The 25,600-nt window shown below is 31.3% G+C and overlaps 2 protein-coding genes across 2 annotated transcripts in view; one reads left to right on the top strand and one right to left on the bottom strand.

The window, feature by feature from the left end:
- The window catches only part of LOC133983185 (transmembrane protein 42-like), a 28,854-nt gene extending 7,875 nt beyond the window's left edge, over positions 1–20,979 (bottom strand). The window contains exon 1 of the mRNA XM_062422170.1: positions 20,800–20,979. Within this exon, the coding sequence (XP_062278154.1) occupies positions 20,800–20,943 (144 nt within the window). The 5' untranslated portion in view covers positions 20,944–20,979. The remainder of the gene's footprint in view (positions 1–20,799) is intronic.
- Positions 20,980–21,537: 558 nt separating this feature from the next.
- kiaa1143 (KIAA1143 ortholog) lies at positions 21,538–25,075 on the top strand. The gene is made up of 3 exons (XM_062422598.1): positions 21,538–21,709; positions 23,212–23,353; positions 23,452–25,075. The coding sequence occupies exons 1-3, from the start codon at positions 21,599–21,601 to the stop codon at positions 23,706–23,708; spliced, it is 510 nt and encodes a 169-aa protein (XP_062278582.1). The 5' UTR covers positions 21,538–21,598; the 3' UTR covers positions 23,709–25,075.
- The last annotated feature ends 525 nt before the right edge of the window (positions 25,076–25,600 follow it).

Raw genomic sequence — 25,600 nt, 5'->3', positions numbered from 1 at the left:
TCCTACACTGTATAGTATTAACGCTATTGACGATATTTCACAATAAAATTCCCCAAAAATATGCAAAAAGATTTTGTTCTAAAATAACTGTTGTAGTATGATTATCAGGTGACCCTTGTTGTGTATCATGATTTTGGTGAGTATACAGTGTATAGTATTAACGCTATTGACGATTTTTCACAATAAAATTCCCCAAAAATAAAAAATAAACACATTTTTGTGAAATAACTGTTGTAGTACGATTATTAGGTGACCCTTGTTGTGTATCATGATTTTGGTCATACTACACTGTATAGTATTAACGCTATTGACGATTTTTCACAATAAAATTCCCCAAAAATAAAAAATAAACACATTTTTGTGAAATAACTGTTGTAGTACGATTATCAGGTGACCCTTCTTGTGTTGTATGATTTTGGTGAGTATACAGTGTATAATATTAACGCTATTGACGATATTTCACAAGAAATTTCCCCAAAAATATGCAAAAAGATTTTTTTCCAAAATAACTGTTGTAGTATGATTATTAGGTGACCCTTGTTGTGTATCATGATTTTGGTCATCCTACACTGTATAGTATTAACGCTATTGACGATATTTCACAATAAAATTCCCCAAAAATATGCAAAAAGATTTTGTTCTAAAATAACTGTTGTAGTATGATTATCAGGTGACCCTTGTTGTGTATCATGATTTTGGTGAGTATACAGTGTATAGTATTAACGCTATTGACGATTTTTCACAATAAAATTCCCCAAAAATAAAAAATAAACACATTTTTGTGAAATAACTGTTGTAGTACGATTATTAGGTGACCCTTGTTGTGTATCATGATTTTGGTCATACTACACTGTATAGTATTAACGCTATTGACGATTTTTCACAATAAAATTCCCCAAAAATAAAAAATAAACACATTTTTGTGAAATAACTGTTGTAGTACGATTATCAGGTGACCCTTCTTGTGTTGTATGATTTTGGTGAGTATACAGTGTATAATATTAACGCTATTGACGATATTTCACAAGAAATTTCCCCAAAAATATGCAAAAAGGTTTTTTTCCAAAATAACTGTTGTAGTATGATTATTAGGTGACCCTTGTTGTGTATCATGATTTTGGTCATCCTACACTGTATAGTATTAACGCTATTGACGATATTTCACAATAAAATTCCCCAAAAATATGCAAAAAGATTTTGTTCTAAAATAACTGTTGTAGTATGACTATTAGGTGACCCTTGTTGTGTAGCATGATTTTGGTGAGTATGCAGTGTATAGTATTAACGCTATTGACGATTTTTCACAAGAAAATTCCCCAAAAATAAAAAATAAACACATTTTTGTGAAATAACTGTTGTAGTATGATTATCAGGTGACCCTTTTTGTGTATCATGATTTTGGTCATCCTACACTGTATAGTATTAACGCTATTGACGATATTTCACAATAAAATTCCCCAAAAATATGCAAAAAGATTTTGTTCTAAAATGACTGTTGTAGTATGATTATTAGGTGACCCTTGTTGTGTAGCATGATTTTGGTGAGTATACAGTGTATAGTATTAACGCTATTGACCATTTTTCACAATAAAATTCCCCAAAAATAAAAAATAAACACATTTTTGTGAAATAACTGTTGTAGTACGATTATCAGGTGACCCTTCTTGTGTTGTATGATTTTGGTGAGTATACAGTGTATAATATTAACGCTATTGACGATATTTCACAAGAAAATTCCCCAAAAATATGCAAAAAGATTTTTTTCCAAAATAACTGTTGTAGTATGATTATTAGGTGACCCTTGTTGTGTATCATGATTTTGGTCATCCTACACTGTATAGTATTAACGCTATTGACGATATTTCACAATAAAATTCCCCAAAAATATGCAAAAAGATTTTGTTCTAAAATAACTGTTGTAGTATGATTATCAGGTGACCCTTGTTGTGTATCATGATGTTGGTGAGTATACAGTGTATAGTATTAACGCTATTGACGATTTTTCACAATAAAATTCCCCAAAAATAAAAAATAAACACATTTTTGTGAAATAACTGTTGTAGTACGATTATTAGGTGACCCTTGTTGTGTATCATGATTTTGGTCATACTACACTGTATAGTATTAACGCTATTGACGATTTTTCACAATAAAATTCCCCAAAAATAAAAAATAAACACATTTTTGTGAAATAACTGTTGTAGTACGATTATCAGGTGACCCTTCTTGTGTTGTATGATTTTGGTGAGTATACAGTGTATAATATTAACGCTATTGACGATATTTCACAAGAAATTTCCCCAAAAATATGCAAAAAGGTTTTTTTCCAAAATAACTGTTGTAGTATGATTATTAGGTGACCCTTGTTGTGTATCATGATTTTGGTCATCCTACACTGTATAGTATTAACGCTATTGACGATATTTCACAATAAAATTCCCCAAAAATATGCAAAAAGATTTTGTTCTAAAATAACTGTTGTAGTATGATTATCAGGTGACCCTTGTTGTGTATCATGATTTTGGTGAGTATACAGTGTATAGTATTAACGCTATTGACGATTTTTCACAATAAAATTCCCCAAAAATAAAAAATAAACACATTTTTGTGAAAATGACTGTTGTAGTACGATTATCAGGTGACCCTTGTTGTGTATCATGATTTTGGTCATACTACACTGTATAGTATTAACGCTATTGACGATTTTTCACAATAAAATTCCCCAAAAATAAAAAATAAACACATTTTTGTGAAATAACTGTTGTAGTATGATTATCAGGTGACCCTTGTTGTGTATCATGATTTTGGTCATCCTACACTGTATAGTATTAACGCTATTGACGATATTTCACAATAAAATTCCCCAAAAATATACAAAAAGATTTTGTTCTAAAATAACTGTTGTAGTATGATTATCAGGTGACCCTTGTTGTGTAGCATGATTTTGGTGAGTATACAGTGTATAGTATTAACGCTATTGATGATTTTTCACAATAAAATTCCCCAAAAATAAAAAATAAACACATTTTTGTGAAATAACTGTTGTAGTACGATTATCAGTTGACCCTTGTTGTGTATCATGATTTTGGTCATACTACACTGTATATTATTAACGCTATTGACGATTTTTCACAATAAAATTCCCCAAAAATAAAAAATAAACACATTTTTGTGAAATAACTGTTGTAGTATGATTATCAGGTGACCCTTGTTGTGTATCATGATTTTGGTCATCCTACACTGTATAGTATTAACGCTATTGACGATATTTCAAAATAAAATTCCCCAAAAATATGCAAAAAGATTTTGTTCTAAAATAACTGTTGTAGTATGATTATCAGGTGACCCTTGTTGTGTAGCATGATTTTGGTGAATATACAGTGTATAGTATTAACGCTATTGACCATTTTTCACAATAAAATTCCCCAAAAATAAAAAATAAACACATTTTTGTGAAATAAATGTTGTAGTACGATTATCAGGTGACCCTTCTTGTGTTGTATGATTTTGGTGAGTATACAGTGTATAATATTAACGCTATTGACGATATTTCATAAAGAAAATTCCCCAAAAATATGCAAAAAGATTTTTTTCCAAAATAACTGTTGTAGTATGATTATTAGGTGACCCTTGTTGTGTATCATGATTTTGATCATCCTACACTGTATAGTATTAACGCTATTGACGATTTTCAAAATAAAATTCCCACAAAAATAAAAATAAAAGATTTTTTTCTAAAATAAATGTTGTAGTATGATTATCAGGTTAACCTTGTTGTGTATCATGATTTTGGTCATCCTACACTGTATAATATTAACGCTATTGACGATTTTTCAAAATAAAATTCCCCAAAAATAAAAAAAAAAGATTTTTTTCTAAAATAAATGTTGTAGTATGATTATCAGGTGACCCTTGTTGTGTAGCATGATTTTGGTCATCCTACACTGTATAGTATTAACGCTATTGACGATATTTCACAATAAAATTCCCCAAAAATATGCAAAAAGATTTTGTTCTAAAATAACTGTTGTAGTATGATTATTAGGTGACCCTTGTTGTGTAGCATGATTTTGGTGAGTATACAGTGTATAGTATTAACGCTATTGACGATTTTTCACAATAAAATTCCCCAAAGATAAAAAATAAACACATTTTTGGGAAATAACTGTTGTAGTACGATTATCAGGTGACCCTTGTTGTGTATCATGATTTTGATCATCCTACACTGTATAGTATTAACGCTATTGACGATTTTCAAAATAAAATTCCCACAAAAATAAAAGATTTTTTTCTAAAATAAATGTTTTAGTATGATTATCAGGTTAACCTTGTTGTGTATCATGATTTTGGTCATCCTACACTGTATAATATTAACGCTATTGACGATTTTTCAAAATAAAATTCCCCAAAAATATGCAAAAAGGTTTTTTTCCAAAATAACTGTTGTAGTATGATTATTAGGTGACCCTTGTTGTGTATCATGATTTTGGTCATCCTACACTGTATAGTATTAACGCTATTGACGATTTTCACAATAAAATTCCCCAAAAATATGCAAAAAGATTTTGTTCTAAAATAACTGTTGTAGTATGACTATTAGGTGACCCTTGTTGTGTAGCATGATTTTGGTGAGTATACAGTGTATAGTATTAACGCTATTGACGATTTTTCACAAGAAAATTCCCCAAAAATAAAAAATAAACACATTTTTGTGAAATAACTGTTGTAGTATGATTATCAGGTGACCCTTGTTGTGTATCATGATTTTGGTCATCCTACACTGTATAGTATTAACGCTATTGACGATATTTCACAATAAAATTCCCCAAAAATATGCAAAAAGATTTTGTTCTAAAATAACTGGTGTAGTATGATTATTAGGTGACCCTTGTTGTGTAGCATGATTTTGGTGAGTATACAGTGTATAGTATTAACGCTATTGACCATTTTTCACAATAAAATTCCCCAAAAATAAAAAATAAACACATTTTTGTGAAATAACTGTTTTAGTACGATTATCAGGTGACCCTTGTTGTGTTGTATGATTTTGGTGAGTATACAGTGTATAATATTAACGCTATTGACGATATTTCACAAGAAAATTCCCCAAAAATATGCAAAAAGATTTTTTTCCAAAATAACTGTTGTAGTATGATTATTAGGTGACCCTTGTTGTGTATCATGATTTTGGTCATCCTACACTGTATAGTATTAACGCTATTGACGATATTTCACAATAAAATTCCCCAAAAATATACAAAAAGATTTTGTTCTAAAATAACTGTTGTAGTATGATTATCAGGTGACCCTTGTTGTGTATCATGATTTTGGTGAGTATACAGTGTATAGTATTAACGCTATTGACGATTTTTCACAATAAAATTCCCCAAAAATAAAAAATAAACACATTTTTGTGAAATAACTGTTGTAGTACGATTATTAGGTGACCCTTGTTGTGTATCATGATTTTGGTCATACTACACTGTATAGTATTAACGCTATTGAAGATTTTTCACAATAAAATTCCCCAAAAATGAAAAATAAACACATTTTTGTGAAATAACTGTTGTAGTATGATTAACATGTGACCCTTGTTGTGTATCATGATTTTGGTCATCCTACACTGTATAGTATTAACGCTATTGACGATATTTCACAATAAAATTCCCCAAAAATATGCAAAAAGATTTTGTTCTAAAATAACTGTTGTAGTATGATTATTAGGTGACCCTTGTTGTGTATCATGATTTTGGTCATCCTACACTGTATAGTATTAACGCTATTGACGATATTTCACAATAAAATTCCCCAAAAATATGCAAAAAGATTTTGTTCTAAAATAACTGTTGTAGTATGATTATCAGGTGACCCATGTTGTGTAGCATGATTTTGGTGAGTATACAGTGTATAGTATTAACGCTATTGACGATTTTTCAAAATAAAATTCCCCAAAAATAAAAAAAAAAGATTTTTTTCTAAAATAAATGTTGTAGTATGATTATCAGGTGACCCTTGTTGTGTAGCATGATTTTGGTCATCCTACATGTATAGTATTAACGCTATTGATGATTTTCACAATAAAATTCCCCAAAAATATGCAAAAAGATTTTGTTCTAAAATAACTGTTGTAGTATGACTATTAGGTGACCCTTGTTGTGTAGCATGATTTTGGTGAGTATACAGTGTATAGTATTAACGCTATTGACGATTTTTCACAAGAAAATTCCCCAAAAATAAAAAATAAACACATTTTTGTGAAATAACTGTTGTAGTACGATTATCAGGTGACCCTTGTTGTGTATCATGATTTTGGTCATCCTACATGTATAGTATTAACGCTATTGACGATTTTCACAATAAAATTCCCCAAAAATATGCAAAAAGATTTTGTTCTAAAATAACTGTTGTAGTATGACTATTAGGTGACCCTTGTTGTGTAGCATGATTTTGGTGAGTATACAGTGTATAGTATTAACGCTATTGACGATTTTTCACAAGAAAATTCCCCAAAAATAAAAAATAAACACATTTTTGTGAAATAACTGTTGTAGTATGATTATCAGGTGACCCTTTTTGTGTATCATGATTTTGGTCATCCTACACTGTATAGTATTAACGCTATTGACGATTTTTCACAATAAAATTCCCCAAAAATAAAAAAATAAACACATTTTTGTGAAATAACTGTTGTAGTATGATTATCAGGTGACCCTTGTTGTGTATCATGATTTTGGTCATCCTACACTGTATAGTATTAACGCTATTGACGATATTTCACAATAAAATTCCCCAAAAATATACAAAAAGATTTTGTTCTAAAATAACTGTTGTAGTATGATTATCAGGTGACCCTTGTTGTGTAGCATGATTTTGGTGAGTATACAGTGTATAGTATTAACGCTATTGACGATTTTTCACAATAAAATTCCCCAAAAATAAAAAATAAACACATTTTTGTGAAATAACTGTTGTAGTACGATTATCAGTTGACCCTTGTTGTGTATCATGATTTTGGTCATACTACACTGTATATTATTAACGCTATTGACGATTTTTCACAATAAAATTCCCCAAAAATAAAAAATAAACACATTTTTGTGAAATAACTGTTGTAGTATGATTATCAGGTGACCCTTGTTGTGTATCATGATTTTGGTCATCCTACACTGTATAGTATTAACGCTATTGACGATATTTCAAAATAAAATTCCCCAAAAATATGCAAAAAGATTTTGTTCTAAAATAACTGTTGTAGTATGATTATCAGGTGACCCTTGTTGTGTAGCATGATTTTGGTGAGTATACAGTGTATAGTATTAACGCTATTGACCATTTTTCACAATAAAATTCCCCAAAAATAAAAAATAAACACATTTTTGTGAAATAACTGTTGTAGTACGATTATCAGGTGACCCTTCTTGTGTTGTATGATTTTGGTGAGTATACAGTGTATAATATTAACGCTATTGACGATATTTCACAAGAAAATTCCCCAAAAATATGCAAAAAGATTTTTTTCCAAAATAACTGTTGTAGTATGATTATTAGGTGACCCTTGTTGTGTATCATGATTTTGATCATCCTACACTGTATAGTATTAACGCTATTGACGATTTTCAAAATAAAATTCCCACAAAAATAAAAATAAAAGATTTTTTTCTAAAATAAATGTTGTAGTATGATTATCAGGTTAACCTTGTTGTGTATCATGATTTTGGTCATCCTACACTGTATAATATTAACGCTATTGACGATTTTTCAAAATAAAATTCCCCAAAAAAAAAAAAAAAAAAAGATTTTTTTCTAAAATAAATGTTGTAGTATGATTATCAGGTGACCCTTGTTGTGTAGCATGATTTTGGTCATCCTACATGTATAGTATTAACGCTATTGACGATTTTCACAATAAAATTCCCCAAAAATATGCAAAAAGATTTTGTTCTAAAATAACTGTTGTAGTATGACTATTAGGTGACCCTTGTTGTGTAGCATGATTTTGGTGAGTATACAGTGTATAGTATTAACGCTATTGACGATTTTTCACAAGAAAATTCCCCAAAAATAAAAAATAAACACATTTTTGTGAAATAACTGTTGTAGTATGATTATCAGGTGACCCTTGTTGTGTATCATGATTTTGGTCATCCTACACTGTATAGTATTAACGCTATTGACGATATTTCACAATAAAATTCCCCAAAAATATGCAAAAAGATTTTGTTCTAAAATAACTGTTGTAGTATGATTATTAGGTGACCCTTGTTGTGTAGCATGATTTTGGTGAGTATACAGTGTATAGTATTAACGCTATTGACGATTTTTCACAATAAAATTCCCCAAAGATAAAAAATAAACACATTTTTGGGAAATAACTGTTGTAGTACGATTATCAGGTGACCCTTGTTGTGTATCATGATTTTGATCATCCTACACTGTATAGTATTAACGCTATTGACGATTTTCAAAATAAAATTCCCACAAAAATAAAAATAAAAGATTTTTTTCTAAAATAAATGTTTTAGTATGATTATCAGGTTAACCTTGTTGTGTATCATGATTTTGGTCATCCTACACTGTATAATATTAACGCTATTGACGATTTTTCAAAATAAAATTCCCCAAAAATATGCAAAAAGGTTTTTTTCCAAAATAACTGTTGTAGTATGATTATTAGGTGACCCTTGTTGTGTATCATGATTTTGGTCATCCTACACTGTATAGTATTAACGCTATTGACGATTTTCACAATAAAATTCCCCAAAAATATGCAAAAAGATTTTGTTCTAAAATAACTGTTGTAGTATGACTATTAGGTGACCCTTGTTGTGTAGCATGATTTTGGTGAGTATACAGTCTATAGTATTAACGCTATTGACGATTTTTCACAAGAAAATTCCCCAAAAATAAAAAATAAACACATTTTTGTGAAATAACTGTTGTAGTATGATTATCAGGTGACCCTTGTTGTGTATCATGATTTTGGTCATCCTACACTGTATAGTATTAACGCTATTGACGATATTTCACAATAAAATTCCCCAAAAATATGCAAAAAGATTTTGTTCTAAAATAACTGTTGTAGTATGATTATTAGGTGACCCTTGTTGTGTAGCATGATTTTGGTGAGTATACAGTGTATAGTATTAACGCTATTGACCATTTTTCACAATAAAATTCCCCAAAAATAAAAAATAAACACATTTTTGTGAAATAACTGTTTTAGTACGATTATCAGGTGACCCTTCTTGTGTTGTATGATTTTGGTGAGTATACAGTGTATAATATTAACGCTATTGACGATATTTCACAAGAAAATTCCCCAAAAATATGCAAAAAGATTTTTTTCCAAAATAACTGTTGTAGTATGATTATTAGGTGACCCTTGTTGTGTATCATGATTTTGGTCATCCTACACTGTATAGTATTAACGCTATTGACGATATTTCACAATAAAATTCCCCAAAAATATGCAAAAAGATTTTGTTCTAAAATAACTGTTGTAGTATGATTATCAGGTGACCCTTGTTGTGTAGCATGATTTTGGTGAGTATACAGTGTATAGTATTAACGCTATTGACGATTTTTCACAATAAAATTCCCCAAAAATAAAAAATAAACACATTTTTGTGAAATAACTGTTGTAGTACGATTATTAGGTGACCCTTGTTGTGTATCATGATTTTGGTCATACTACACTGTATAGTATTAACGCTATTGACGATTTTTCACAATAAAATTCCCCAAAAATGAAAAATAAACACATTTTTGTGAAATAACTGTTGTAGTATGATTAACATGTGACCCTTGTTGTGTATCATGATTTTGGTCATCCTACACTGTATAGTATTAACGCTATTGACGATATTTCACAATAAAATTCCCCAAAAATATGCAAAAAGATTTTGTTCTAAAATAACTGTTGTAGTATGATTATTAGGTGACCCTTGTTGTGTATCATGATTTTGGTCATCCTACACTGTATAGTATTAACGCTATTGACGATTTTTCACAATAAAATTCCACAAAAATATGCAAAAAGATTTTGTTCTAAAATAACTGTTGTAGTATGATTATCAGGTGACCCATGTTGTGTAGCATGATTTTGGTGAGTATACAGTGTATAGTATAAACGCTATTGACGATTTTTCACAATAAAATTCCCCAAAAATAAAAAATAAACACATTTTTGTGAAAATGACTGTTGTAGTACGATTATCAGGTGACCCTTGTTGTGTATCATGATTTTGGTCATACTACACTGTATAGTATTAACGCTATTGACGATTTTTCACAATAAAATTCCCCAAAAATAAAAAATAAACACATTTTTGTGAAATAACTGTTGTAGTATGATTATCAGGTGACCCTTGTTGTGTATCATGATTTTGGTCATCCTACACTGTATAGTATTAACGCTATTGACGATATTTCACAATAAAATTCCCCAAAAATATGCAAAAAGATTTTGTTCTAAAATAACTGTTGTAGTATGATTATCAGGTGACCCTTGTTGTGTAGCATGATTTTGGTGAGTATACAGTGTATAGTATTAACGCTATTGACGATTTTTCACAATAAAATTCCACAAAAATAAAAGATAAACACATTTTTGTGAAATAACTGTTGTAGTACGATTATCAGTTGACCGTTGTTGTGTATCATGATTTTGGTCATACTACACTGTATATTATTAACGCTATTGACGATTTTTCACAATAAAATTCCCCAAAAATAAAAAATAAACACATTTTTGTGAAATAACTGTTGTAGTATGATTATCAGGTGACCCTTGTTGTGTATCATGATTTTGGTCATCCTACACTGTATAGTATTAACGCTATTGACGATATTTCACAATAAAATTCCCCAAAAATATGCAAAAAGATTTTGTTCTAAAATAACTGTTGTAGTATGATTATTAGGTGACCCTTGTTGTGTATCATGATTTTGGTCATCCTACACTGTATAGTATTAACGCTATTGACGATTTTTCACAATAAAATTCCCCAAAAATATGCAAAAAGATTTTGTTCTAAAATAACTGTTGTAGTATGATTATCAGGTGACCCATGTTGTGTAGCATGATTTTGGTGAGTATACAGTGTATAGTATTAACGCTATTGACGATTTTTCACAATAAAATTCCCCAAAAATAAAAAATAAACACATTTTTGTGAAAATGACTGTTGTAGTACGATTATCAGGTGACCCTTGTTGTGTATCATGATTTTGGTCATACTACACTGTATAGTATTAACGCTATTGACGATTTTTCACAATAAAATTCCCCAAAAATAAAAAATAAACACATTTTTGTGAAATAACTGTTGTAGTATGATTATCAGGTGACCCTTGTTGTGTATCATGATTTTGGTCATCCTACACTGTATAGTATTAACGCTATTGACGATATTTCACAATAAAATTCCCCAAAAATATGCAAAAAGATTTTGTTCTAAAATAACTGTTGTAGTATGATTATCAGGTGACCCTTGTTGTGTAGCATGATTTTGGTGAGTATACAGTGTATAGTATTAACGCTATTGACGATTTTTCACAATAAAATTCCACAAAAATAAAAGATAAACACATTTTTGTGAAATAACTGTTGTAGTACGATTATCAGTTGACCGTTGTTGTGTATCATGATTTTGGTCATACTACACTGTATATTATTAACGCTATTGACGATTTTTCACAATAAAATTCCCCAAAAATAAAAAATAAACACATTTTTGTGAAATAACTGTTGTAGTATGATTATCAGGTGACCCTTGTTGTGTATCATGATTTTGGTCATCCTACACTGTATAGTATTAACGCTATTGACGATATTTCAAAATAAAATTCCCCAAAAATGTGCAATTTTTTTTTTCTCCTGAAATAACTGTTGTAGTATGATTATCAGGTGACCCTTGTTGTGTAGCATGATTTTGGTGAGTATACAGTGTATAATATTAACGCTATTGATGATTTTTCAAAATGAAATTCCCCAAAAATAAAAATAAAAGATTTTTTTCTAAAATAAATGTTGTAGTATGATTATCAGGTTAACCTTGTTGTGTATCATGATTTTGGTCATCCTACACTGTATAATATTAACGCTATTGACGATTTTTCAAAATAAAATTCCCCAAAAATATGCAAAAAAACATTTTTCTGAAATAACTGTTGTAGTATGATTATCAGGTGACCCTTGTTGTGTTGTATGATTTTGGTGAGTATACAGTGTGTAATAGTAACGCTTTTGACGATTTTTCACAATATAATTCCCCAAAAATATGCAAAAACACATTTTTGTGAAATAACTGTTGTAGTACGATTATCAGGTGACCCTTGTTGTGTTGTATGATTTTCGTGAGTATACAGTGTATAGTATTAACGCTATTGACAATTTTTCACAATAAAATTCCCCAAAAATAAAAAATAAACACATTTTTGTGAAATAACTGTTGTAGTACGATTATCAGGTGACCCTTGTTGTGTATCATGATTTTGGTCATCCTACACTGTATAGTATTAACGCTATCAACGATTTTCACAATAAAATTCCCCAAAAATATGCAATTTTTTTTTTCCTGAAATAACCGTTGTAGTATGATTATCAGCTGACCCTTGTTGTGTAGCATGATTTTGGTGAGTATACAGTGTATAATATTAACGTTATTGATGATTTTTCAAAATAAAATTCCCCAAAAATAAAAATAAAAGATTTTTTTCCAAAATAAATGTTGTAGTATGATTATCAAGTTAACCTTGTTGTGTATCATGATTTTGATCATCCTACACTGTATAATATTAACGCTATTGACGATTTTTCAAAATAAAATTCCCCAAAAATATGCAATTTTTTTTTTCCTGAAATAACTGTTGTAGTATGATTATCAGGTGACCCTTGTTGTGTTGTATGATTTTGGTGATTATACAGTGTGTAATATTAACGCTATTGACGATTTTTCACAGTAAAATTCCCCAAAAATATGCAAAAACACATTTTTCTGAAATAACTGTTGTAGTACGATTATCAGGTGACCCTTGTTGTGTTGTATGATTTTGGTGAGTATACAGTGTATAATATTAACGCTATTGACGATATTTCACAAGAAAATTCCCCAAAAATATGCAAAAAGATTTTGTTCTAAAATAACTGTTGTAGGATGATTATTAGGTGACCCTTGTTGTGTAGCATGATTTTGATCATCCTACACTGTATAATATTAACGCTATTGACGATATTTCAAAATAAAATTCCCCAAAAATATGCAATTTTTTGTTTCCTGAAATAACTGTTGTAGTACGATTATTAGGTGACCCTTGTTGTGTATCATGATTTTGGTCATCCTACACTGTATAGTATTAACGCTATTGACGATTTTTCAAAATAAAATTCCCCAAAAATATGCAAAAACACATTTTTGTGAAATAACTGTTGTAGTACGATTATCAGGTGACCCTTGTTGTGTATAATGATTTTGGTCATCCTACACTGTATAGTATTAACGCTATTGACGATTTTCACAACAAAAATCCCCAAAAATATGCAATTTTTTTTTCCTGAAATAACTGTTGTAGTATGATTATCAGGTGACCCTTGTTGTGTAGCATGATTTTGGTGAGTATACAGTGTGTAATATTAACGCTATTGACGATTTTTCACAATAAAATTCCCCAAAAATATGCAAAAACACATTTTTCTAAAATAACTGTTGTAGTACGATTATCAGGTGACCCTTGTTGTGTTGTATGATTTTGGTGAGTATACAGTGTATAATATTAACGCTATTGACGATATTTCACAATAAAATTCCCCAAAAATATGCAAAAACATTTTGTTCTAAAATAACTGTTGTAGTATGATTATCAGGTGACCCTTGTTGTGTAGCATGATTTTGGTCATCCGACACTGTATAATATTAACGCTATTGACGATTTTTCAAAATAAAATTCCCCAAAAATATGCAAAAACACATTTTTGTGAAATAACTGTTGTAGTATGATTATCAGGTGACCCTTGTTGTGTTGCATGATTTTGGTGAGTATACAGTGTATAATATTAACGCTATTGACGATATTTCACAATAAAATTCCCCAAAAATATGCAAAAAGATTTTGTTCTAAAATAACTGTTGTAGTATGATTATTAGGTGACCCTTATTGTGTAGCATGATTTTGGTGAGTAAACAGTGTATAGTATTAACGCTATTGACGATTTTTCACAATAAAATTCCCCAAAAATAAAAAATAAACACATTTTTGTGAAATAACTGTTGTAGTACGATTATCAGGTGACCCTTGTTGTATATCATGATTTTGGTCATCCTACACTGTATAGTATTAACGCTATTGACGATTTCTCAAAATAAAATTCCCCAAAAATATGCAAAAACACATTTTTCTGAAATAACTGTTGTAGTATGATTATCAGGTGACCCTTGTTGTGTTGTATGATTTTGGTGAGTATACAATGTGTAATATTAACGCTTTTGACGATTTTTCACAATATAATTCCCCAAAAATATGCAAAAACACAATTTTCTGAAATAACTGTTGTAGTACGATTATCAGGTGACCCTTGTTGTGTTGTATGATTTTGGTTAGTATACAGTGAATAATATTAACGCTATTGACGATATTTCACAATAAAATTCCCCAAAAATATGCAAAAAGATTTTGTTCTAAAATAACTGTTGTAGTATGATTATTAGGTGACCCTTGTTGTGTAGCATGATTTTGGTGAGTATACAGTGTATAATATTAACGCTATTGATGATTTTTCAAAATAAAATTCCCCAAAAATAAAAATAAAAGATTTTGTTCTAAAATAAATGTTGTAGTATGATTATCAGGTGACCCTTGTTGTGTTGTATGATTTTGGTGAGTATACAGTGTGTAATATTAACGCTTTTGATGATTTTTCACAATATAATTCCCCAAAAATATACAAAAAAACATTTTTCTGAAATAACTGTTGTAGTATGATTATCAGGTGACCCTTGTTGTGTTGTATGATTTTGGTGATTATACAGTGTGTAATATTAACGCTATTGACGATTTTTCACAGTAAAATTCCCCAAAAATATGCAAAAACACATTTTTTCTGAAATAACTGTTGTAGTACATTTATCAGGTGACCCTTGTTGTGTTGTATGATTTTGGTGAGTATACAGTGTATAATATTAACGCTATTGACGATATTTCACAATAAAATTCCCCAAAAATATGCAAAAAGATTTTGTTCTAAAATAACTGTTGTAGTATGATTATTAGGTGACCCTTGTTGTGTAGCATGATTTTGGTGAGTATACAGTGTATAGTATTAACGCTATTGACGATTTTTCACAATAAAATTCCCCAAAAATAAAAAATTAACACATTTTTGTGAAATAACTGTTGTAGTACGATTATCAGGTGACCCTTCTTGTGTTGTATGATTTTGGTGAGTATACAGTGTATTATATTAACGCTATTGACGATATTTCACAAGAAAATTCCCCAAAAATATGCAAAAAGATTTTTTTCCAAAATAACTGTTGTAGTATGATTATTAGGTGACCCTTGTTGTGTATCATGATTTTGGTCATCCTACACTGTATAGTATTAACGCTATTGACGATATTTCACAATAAAATTCCCCAAAAATATGCAAAAAGATTTTGTTCTAAAATAAATGTTGTAGTATGATTATCAGGTGACCCTTGTTGTGTATCATGATTTTGGTGAGTATACAGTGTATAGTATTAACGCTATTGACGATTTTTCACAATAAAATTCCCCAAAAATAAAAAATAAACACATTTTTGTGAAATAACTGTTGTAGTACGATTATTAGGTGACCCTTGTTGTGTATCATGATTTTGGTCATACTACACTGTATAGTATTAACGCTATTGACGATTTTTCACAATAAAATTCCCCAAAAATAAAAAATAAACACATTTTTGGGAAATAACTGTTGTAGTATGATTATTAGGTGACCCTTGTTGTGTAGCATGATTTTGGTGAGTATACAGTGTATAGTATTAACGCTATTGACGATATTTCACAATAAAATTCCCCAAAAATATGCAAAAAGATTTTGTTCTAAAATAACTGTTGTAGTATGATTATTAGGTGACCCTTGTTGTGTATCATGATTTTGGTCATCCTACACTGTATAGTATTAACGCTATTGACGATATTTCACAATAAAATTCCCCAAAAATATGCAAAAAGATTTTGTTCGAAAATAACTGTTGTAGTATGATTATTAGGTGACCCTTGTTGTGTAGCATGATTTTGGTGAGTATACAGTGTATAGTATTAACGCTATTGACGATTTTTCACAATAAAATTCCCCAAAAATAAAAAATAAACACATTTTTGTGAAATGACTGTTGTAGTACGATTATCAGGTGACCCTTGTTGTGTATCATGATTTTGGTCATACCACACTGTATAGTATTAACGCTATTGATGATTTTTCACAATAAAATTCCCAAAAATAAAAAATAAACACATTTTTGTGAAATAACTGTTGTAGTATTATTATCAGGTGACCCTTGTTGTGTATCATGATTTTGGTCATTCTACACTGTATAGTATTAACGCTATTGACGATATTTCACAATAAAATTCCCCAAAAATATGTAAAAAGATTTTGTTCTAAAATAACTGTTGTAGTATGATTATTAGGTGACCCTTGTTGTGTATCATGATTTTGGTCATCCTACACTGTATAGTATTAACACTATTGACGATATTTCACAATAAAATTCCCCAAAAATATGCAAAAAGATTTTGTTCTAAAATAACTGTTGTAGTATGATTATCAGGTGACCCTTGTTGTGTAGCATGATTTTGGTCATCCTACACTGTATAATATTAACGCTATTGACGATTTTTCAGAATAAAATTCCCCAAAAATATGCAAAAACACATTTTTGTGAAATAACTCTTGTAGTACGATTATCAGGTGACCCTTGTTGTGTATCATGATTTTGGTCATCCTACACTGTATAGTATTAACGCTATTGATGATTTTTCACAATAAAATTCCCCAAAAATAAAAAATAAACACATTTTTGTGAAATAACTGTTGTAGTACGATTATCAGGTGACCCTTGTTGTGTATCATGATTTTGGTGAGTATACACTGTATAGTATTAACGCTATTGACGATATTTCACAATAAAATTCCCCAAAAATATGCAAAAAGATTTTGTTCTAAAATAACTGTTGTAGTATGATTATCAGGTGACCCTTGTTGTGTATCATGATTTTGGTGAGTATACAGTGTATAGTATTAACGCTATTGACGATTTTTCACAATAAAATTCCCCAAAAATAAAAAATAAACACATTTTTGTGAAAATGACTGTTGTAGTACGATTATCAGGTGACCCTTGTTGTGTATCATGATTTTGGTCATACTACACTGTATAGTATTAACGCTATTGACGATTTTTCACAATAAAATTCCCCAAAAATAAAAAATAAACACATTTTTGTGAAATAACTGTTGTAGTATGATTATCAGGTGACCCTTGTTGTGTATCATGATTTTGGTCATCCTACACTGTATAGTATTAACGCTATTGACGATATTTCACAATAAAATTCCCCAAAAATATACAAAAAGATTTTGTTCTAAAATAACTGTTGTAGTATGATTATCAGGTGACCCTTGTTGTGTAGCATGATTTTGGTGAGTATACAGTGTATAGTATTAACGCTATTGATGATTTTTCACAATAAAATTCCCCAAAAATAAAAAATAAACACATTTTTGTGAAATAACTGTTGTAGTACGATTATCAGTTGACCCTTGTTGTGTATCATGATTTTGGTCATACTACACTGTATATTATTAACGCTATTGACGATTTTTCACAATAAAATTCCCCAAAAATAAAAAATAAACACATTTTTGTGAAATAACTGTTGTAGTATGATTATCAGGTGACCCTTGTTGTGTATCATGATTTTGGTCATCCTACACTGTATAGTATTAACGCTATTGACGATATTTCCAAATAAAATTCCCCAAAAATATGCAATTTTTTTTTCGTGAAATAACTGTTGTAGTATGATTATCAGGTGACCCTTGTTGTGTAGCATGATTTTGGTGAGTATACAGTGTATAATATTAACGCTATTGATGATTTTTCAAAATAAAAATCCCCAAAAATAAAAATAAAAGATTTTTTTCTAAAATAAATGTTGTAGTATGATTATCAGGTTAACCTTGTTGTGTATCATGATTTTGGTCATCCTACACTGTATTATATTAACGCTATTGACGATTTTTCAAAATAAAATTCTCCAAAAATATGCAAAAACACATTTTTCTGAAATAACTGTTGTAGTATGATTATCAGGTGACCCTTGTTGTGTAGCATGATTTTGGTGAGTATACAGTGTATAGTATTAACGCTATTGACGATTTTTCACAATAAAATTCCCAAAAATAAAAAATAAACACATTTTTGTGAAATAACTGTTGTAGTACGATTATCAGGTGACCTTTGTGTTGTATAATGATTTTGGTCATCCTACACTGTATAGTATTAACGCTATTGACGATTTTTCAAAATAAAATTCCGCAAAAATATGCAATTTTTTTCCCCCCTGAAATAACTGTTGTAGTATGATTATCAGGTGACCCTTGTTGTGTTGTATGATTTTGGTGGGTATACAGTGTATAATATTAACGCTATTGATGATTTTTCAAAATAAAATTCCCCAAAAATATGCAAAAACACATTTTTCTGAAATAACTGTTGTAGTATGATTATCAGGTGACCCTTGTTGTGTAGCATGATTTTGGTGAGTATACAGTGTATAATATTAACGCTATTGATGATTTTTCAAAATAAAATTCCCCAAAAATAAAAATAAAATATTTTTTTCTAAAATAAATGTTGTAGTATGATTATCAGGTGACCCTTGTTGTGTAGCATGATTTTGGTCATCCAAAAACAACAAAACACATTTTTCTGAAATAACTGTTGTAGTATGATTATCAGGTGACCCTTGTTGTGTTGTATGATTTTGGTGAGTATACAGTGTATAATATTAACGCTATTGACGATATTTCACAATAAAACTTCCCAAAAATATGCAAAAAGATTTTGTTCTAAAATAACTGTTGTAGTATGAGTATTAGGTGACCCTTGTTATGTAGCATGATTTTGGTGAGTATACAGTGTATAGTATTAACGCTATTGACGATTTTTCACAATAAAATTCCCCAAAAATAAAAAATAAACACATTTTTGTGAAATAACTGTTGTAGTACGATTATCAGGTGACCCTTGTTGTGTATCATGATTTTGGTCATCCTACACTGTATAGTATTAACGCTATTGACGATTTTCACAATAAAATTCCCCAAAAATATGCAAAAAGATTTTGTTCTAAAATAACTGTTGTAGTACGATTATCAGGTGACCCTTGTTGTGTATCATGATTTTGGTCATCCTACACTGTATAGTATTAACGCCATTGACGATTTTCACAATAAAATTCCCCAAAAATATGCAAAAAGATTTTGTTCTAAAATAACTGTTGTAGTATGACTATTAGGTGACCCTTGTTGTGTAGCATGATTTTGGTGAGTATACAGTGTATAGTATTAACGCTATTGACGATTTTCACAATAAAATTCCCCAAAAATATGCAAAAAGATTTTGTTCTAAAATAACTGTTGTAGTATGATTATTAGGTGACCCTTGTTGTGTAGCATGATTTTGGTGAGTATACAGTGTATAGTATTAACGCTATTGACGATTTTTCACAATAAAATTCCCCAAAAATAAAAAATAAACACATTTTTGTGAAATAACTGTTGTAGTACGATTATCAGGTGACCCTTGTTGTGTATCATGATTTTGGTCATCCTACACTGTATAGTATTAACGCTATTGACGATTTTCACAATAAAATTCCCCAAAAATATGCAAAAAGATTTTGTTCTAAAATAACTGTTGTAGTATGATTATTAGGTGACCCTTTGTTGTGTAGCATGATTTTGGTGAGTATACAGTGTATAGTATTAACGCTATTGACGATTTTTCACAATAAAATTCCCCAAAAATAAAAAATAAACACATTTTTGTGAAATAACTGTTGTAGTACGATTATCAGGTGACCCTTGTTGTGTATCATGATTTTGATCATCCTACACTGTATAGTATTAACGCTATTGATGATTTTTCAAAATAGAATTTCCCAAAAATAAAAAATAAACACATTTTTATGAAATAACTGTTGTAGTGTGATTATCAGGTGACCGTTGGTGTGTGGAGTGAATTTGGGGAGACTACATTGAATAAAAGTGGAGATATTGAATATTTTTTGCTTTGGTACTGCACTTAGTTGACGGTCCCTAAGCGCTCGCCTCTCCGCCCGCAGCGCATAGAGAGCAATGTATTTCCTGCAGCCTGGAGGACGACTCGTTTTGGCGAAAATGAGTTTGTAGTCAATAGTCTACCTTACTACGATAGGAAAGAGTCCTTTTTTATGTTTTAACAATGTTTCGTTTATGAGCTATTGATCGCTGAAGTTCGAATCTGCCAATCTCTTTCTAACTTTACCCAAGTACTTATGTTTGGTTCCTTATTACGAATCTGAAGCTGACTTCAGCGTCGTGTTGCACAGTAATACATTCACCAAACAGTAGCTTCTGCCTCTATTATACAGACAGTATACATGAACACACATTGACCCTGGCTGTTAAAACATTCTTCGAGCAGCAGCAGAAGTAAAGCACACTGTCCTGAGAAAGAGACATTGTGACACACAGACAGAAGTTAGTCTCACCCAGTCACAGTAGTCTGCGTCTTGTTTGAGGCCAACTTCACACATCTCCTTCAGGTAGTCTGCTCCCACTGTTAGCTTAGCACACAGAGAGCTAGCAGCGGCTAAACAGCCCGCTAACAACGCGTAAAAAGACCCAGAGATCATGTTTGGATAGGGTGAAACCAGTCTTCCTGACAGGAGCCCATAGCAGTAAATGAATCACAACAAGCAGCATGTTCCAGTCCCAAACACCGGATGTGGAGCGGTGTTAACTTTTCAAAATAAAACTCTGTTTAGCAGATGAATGATTTAAATAGGGCCCGATATCGGCTATAGCCACTAATAACAGGCCTGTAGATAAGACATTCCAAGCAGAAAATTGGGATTTACTTGTTCAATGTTTTGCAGGCATGTCTCTCTATGTGAAGCTAATTAATATCCATATTCAAACTGCCTTACAGCCTGTGTAGACGATCAGCTTATCTCAAAGTTATATATGATATTATTTAGACTGAATTATTTTGGTCTAACTGCCATCTTTGTGGTGTCTCTTGGCAGATGACAAAACTGCCATAAGATGCTCGTTTCGCCTTCGTTAAATGTCTCTATTTTATTTTGAAGTCAAAGTACGCGTCACCGGTCACATCTTCGACGTCTTTACGATGGTTTCTCCTTTCCACCAATTGTAGTAGCTCCTGAAGTCACGTAACGCACCTCGGTAAATCATAGTGACGTATGTTTTGTTTTGGCGGAAGCTACGCTAACATTAACGTGTTTTTAGGCCCAGTTCATTAGCGTGTTTGTTTTTAGGTGCTTTGCAATGAATAAGAAGGTCAGTGGAGTGTCCTGGGTCAAACCAGCAGAGCCGTCCTTTCTCAAGAAGTTTAAAAATGACGTCGGTTACAAAGAAGGACCCAATGTTGATACTAAGGTATGTATACTGTGGTGGTTTGGCTCATTTAGCTAGTCGTGTAAACTGAAGCTGGGATCAGGTTAATATTAGATGATTTGAGTGTATGAAACTTACACTTTAGCTTTGTATTTGACCAACTTCATGTTATGTTATATTGTGTTTTAGTAACAATATACTGATTACATCATTTAATACTATTGAAACAAGACACCACCTCCCCTTTGTATCCTGACGCGCTCATTCAAACCACAAACCCCCTTCAACACAGCTCCACGCGGCTTATTTCTCTCACTTCATTTACCCAGCAATGTACTTGGGTACAATCTTGAGGTACTTGTACTTTAATTGAGTATTTTCATTTGATGCTACTCTATACTTCTACTCCGCTACATTTATTTGACAGCTTTAGTTACTTTTCAGATGAAGATTTGACACAATGGATAATATAACAAGCTTTTAAAATACAACACATTGTTAAAGATGAAACCAAAAAGCAGTGTGTAGTCGGGCTCACATTTCAGATGTCTATGAGTTGTTAACAGCTCCACCAAATAGTGATTTTTCCCTCTAAACTTCTCACATGCTTTCATTTCAATAAATGTTCAAATGATCCAATATTTCAGCAAAAATCAAAGATGAGAGAAAAAGTCCAAAACTGAAAACACATTTGTGTATCAGAACTTAGTTTTTTCTTCTTTCCTCTCCCATTAATCATCTCACCACCCCTCACATTTATCTGCTGACCCTTTGGAGGGGCCCCACCCCTAGGTTGGGAACCACTGGACTAAACTAGCTAACTGTATATAAAGTAGTGTAAACTAGCTCCACCTCCAGCAGCTACAACAGTAACATGCTGCTCTAACACTGATGCTTCACTATTAATAATCTAATGATGTCATATATAATAATATATCAGTCAGAGGGACCAAACCACTACTTTTACTGTAATACTGAATAGTACATCACTCATAATACTGCAGTACTTTTACTGTAATACTGCATACTACATCACTCATAATACTGCAGTACTTTTACTGTAATACTGCATACTACATCGCTCATAATACTGCAGTACTTTTACTGTAATACTGCATACTACATCACTCATAATACTGCAGTACTTTTACTGTAATACTGTATACTACATCACTCATAATACTGCAGTACTTTTACTGTAATACTGCATACTACATCACTCATAATACTGCAGTACTTTTACTGTAATACTGCATACTACATCACTCATAATACTGCAGTACTTTTACTGTAATACTGCATACTACATCTCATAATACTGCAGTACTTTTACTGTAATACTGCATACTACATCACTCATAATACTGCAGTACTTTTACTGTAATACTGCATACTACATCACTCTTAATACTTAGGTACTTTTACTTATAACAGTTCATTTGAACATGGCGATCTTTTTACTTTTACTTATGTAAAGGATCTGAATACTTTTTCCACCACTGTAGGCTGAGTATTTAATGCTAACTTTCATATTTTCCTCTCAGCGTCAGGAGATGCCAACATTGGATGATGACAGCGGGAGTGATCGAGATGATGAATTACCTCAAATTGTGGTCCTAAAAGATGGAGACCTGACTACAGAAGAAGTGAAAAAGATCAAGGAAGACACACGTGGTTCGGAGAAAGGTGAGACTGAATGAGCATTAACCACCTTATCACATGATCACTTCTCCTACAATTCTCAACGTGTTTTGATGAGTCATTCACATCCATCTCCTCTGCAGACGATGAACCTCCCGCTGATGGTAAAATCGTTTTCAAGAAACCAGCCAAGCGTTCCTCCTCAGACAAATTCCAGGGCATCACCGCCAGCTCCAGCAAAAAGAAGAAGAAGAGCGATGGAGGAGAGAAGAAGGAGGAGGAGGAGGGGGAGAAGAAGGAGGAGAAGAAGGAGTCTTCTGGAAAGTCTGGAAAGAAAGTAAAAAATAACAGCCTTCTGTCATTCGGAGGGGATGATGACGAAGAGGATGAGGAGGACTAAATGTTACTGCGACTCCTGTGACAGATGACGTGAATCAAAGTGATGCTTGAATTTTTCATAATTTGACAAACAGGGATGGAGGTAAAATTAAGAGACATTGTATGGAGTTCATCCACAGTGTGCAGTCTGTCTATTCTCAGTTCTTTTAAAGGACAGTGCCACTATTTTTTGCATGTTGAAGCCCAATAACTACAAGTAGCCTATATTTGATTATTACCGAGAACTGCTCCTTTCATCTGAGTACACTGAAAACCAACTTGCATTATTTTCATTATTATCATCAAAACTTGATTATAGTTGTGCAGCAACAGTTTCACTTCAACATGGTGCATTCAAGGACATTCACAAACAATCCAAAAAAGTTGTAATTGTGATTTTCATTTGATTAAAATAGTGATTATTTTCATAAGATACAGACCTGCAGGCTAGTCTGTATTTGCGTTGAACTTAATATGAAACTAAATGAAAGTGCCAACCAGTCACATGTCTTGTTTCCATATCAACAGATTCTCATAAGTAAAGTAACTTTTTGCATTTAGTAAGATTAGTTGTACACTCAAGATTATTGTTATCATAACAGCTGCATAGTTGGTAATAATGACAACAACCACATCTGATGATTTAGCTCTGAGAAGCTAACATTATCATGAGACCATCATATTGTTTATGCAGACAAGACATCACTGTCTTTTTTATGGACATTTTTTTTTATTTAAAGTTTTCACTCAGTACTGAAAAGAATGAACGCATAAAAAAAAAACCTATGGTCAATATTAAAAAAAATATTAAAATTCAGGTCATTAGTACTTAATGGGCTAAAAAAAAGAGGAAAACTTTAAGTGTCGTCCTTCATTCATTCTATATGTAGCATTTCTTTTTTACATTAAACACATGGCAAGCAGTATTTAGTGAGTGAAACAGACTTCCGCAGGTCATTCCCACCTCCTGCTGTCATGATGTAGCCCTGACAGCACTACTGACTCCTCATAAATGGATTCAGATGTTTAAACAGGCTCGTCATTTAAAGGTGGCGCTCCTGCCTTTTATATAGTAACATCCTTTTGTTGAGTCTGAATCTTCATCTCCTGTTTGTTAGTTTTGCATCTGTGATGTCATCACAACTGTCACGTAGTGTGAAAGTGCTCATTGTGGAATTTTTGAATACATTCAGCGATTTGACTGAATGTATAAATATATTCTAGCTTCGACAACGGAGCTGTAACAGTTTATGTAGGAACAATGCATTCTTGTTAATGCAGTTGTATGATTTTTTTTTTATGACAAAATGTGATGTTTGTTTTTATTGTGTGCATTTTTAGAGAATGGTTATGGCTGTATCATTTGAAATATGAAACATTAAAACAACTGTGTATTGTAAGCTTGTGTTTATGTGTCAGTTGCATCAAGCTGTAGCTCAAAGGAGGGAGGGAGGGTTCAACATCAACTGAAAGAGATGAAGACACAGTTCATTATTTATGTCCTGAGAGGCAAATGTAGGGAAGCCTTCACATTTCTCATGCTACACTAACTACTGCATATGAAGTCCTACCTATCCTACCCTCTGGTGTTTCCTCATTACACATTCATGAGAGTTATGATAGCATTTCTTCATTTCCTGTTTTTATTGAGTCATTATTTATTTATTTTTTCTATATAAAGCCCTTTGTGTTACGTTACTATGTAGGAAAAGTGCTATACAAGTAAAGTGTGATTGATTGAACAAACAGGACGACTGGTCCTTTAAAAGGATGGGATCAGTTTGTGAAGTACCCTAAAACTAAAACTAGTCAGGTACCCAAAGGAACACTGACATATTTTTCACTTCAGTCTTCCAAATGAGTCAAATCATGAGTCATTATCTTTAATTGTTAGTCTTTTTACTGGAAGATATC

Source organism: Scomber scombrus, chromosome 7 (genome assembly GCF_963691925.1).
Source record: "Scomber scombrus chromosome 7, fScoSco1.1, whole genome shotgun sequence".
Taxonomy (NCBI): Eukaryota; Metazoa; Chordata; class Actinopteri; order Scombriformes; family Scombridae; genus Scomber; species Scomber scombrus.
Note: the sequence above shows the minus strand (reverse complement) of the source record. Positions and strands in the feature narration are given on the sequence as shown.

Bases quoted from the DNA above. Each gene is read 5' to 3' on its own strand.
- kiaa1143 (XM_062422598.1), top strand. From the start codon at position 21,599: ATGAATAAGAAGGTCAGTGGAGTGTCCTGGGTCAAACCAGCAGAGCCG. The intron at 21,710-23,211 runs GTATGTATACTG...TTTTCCTCTCAG, and splicing joins GACCCAATGTTGATACTAAG to CGTCAGGAGATGCCAACATT. The intron at 23,354-23,451 runs GTGAGACTGAAT...TCTCCTCTGCAG, and splicing joins CACACGTGGTTCGGAGAAAG to ACGATGAACCTCCCGCTGAT.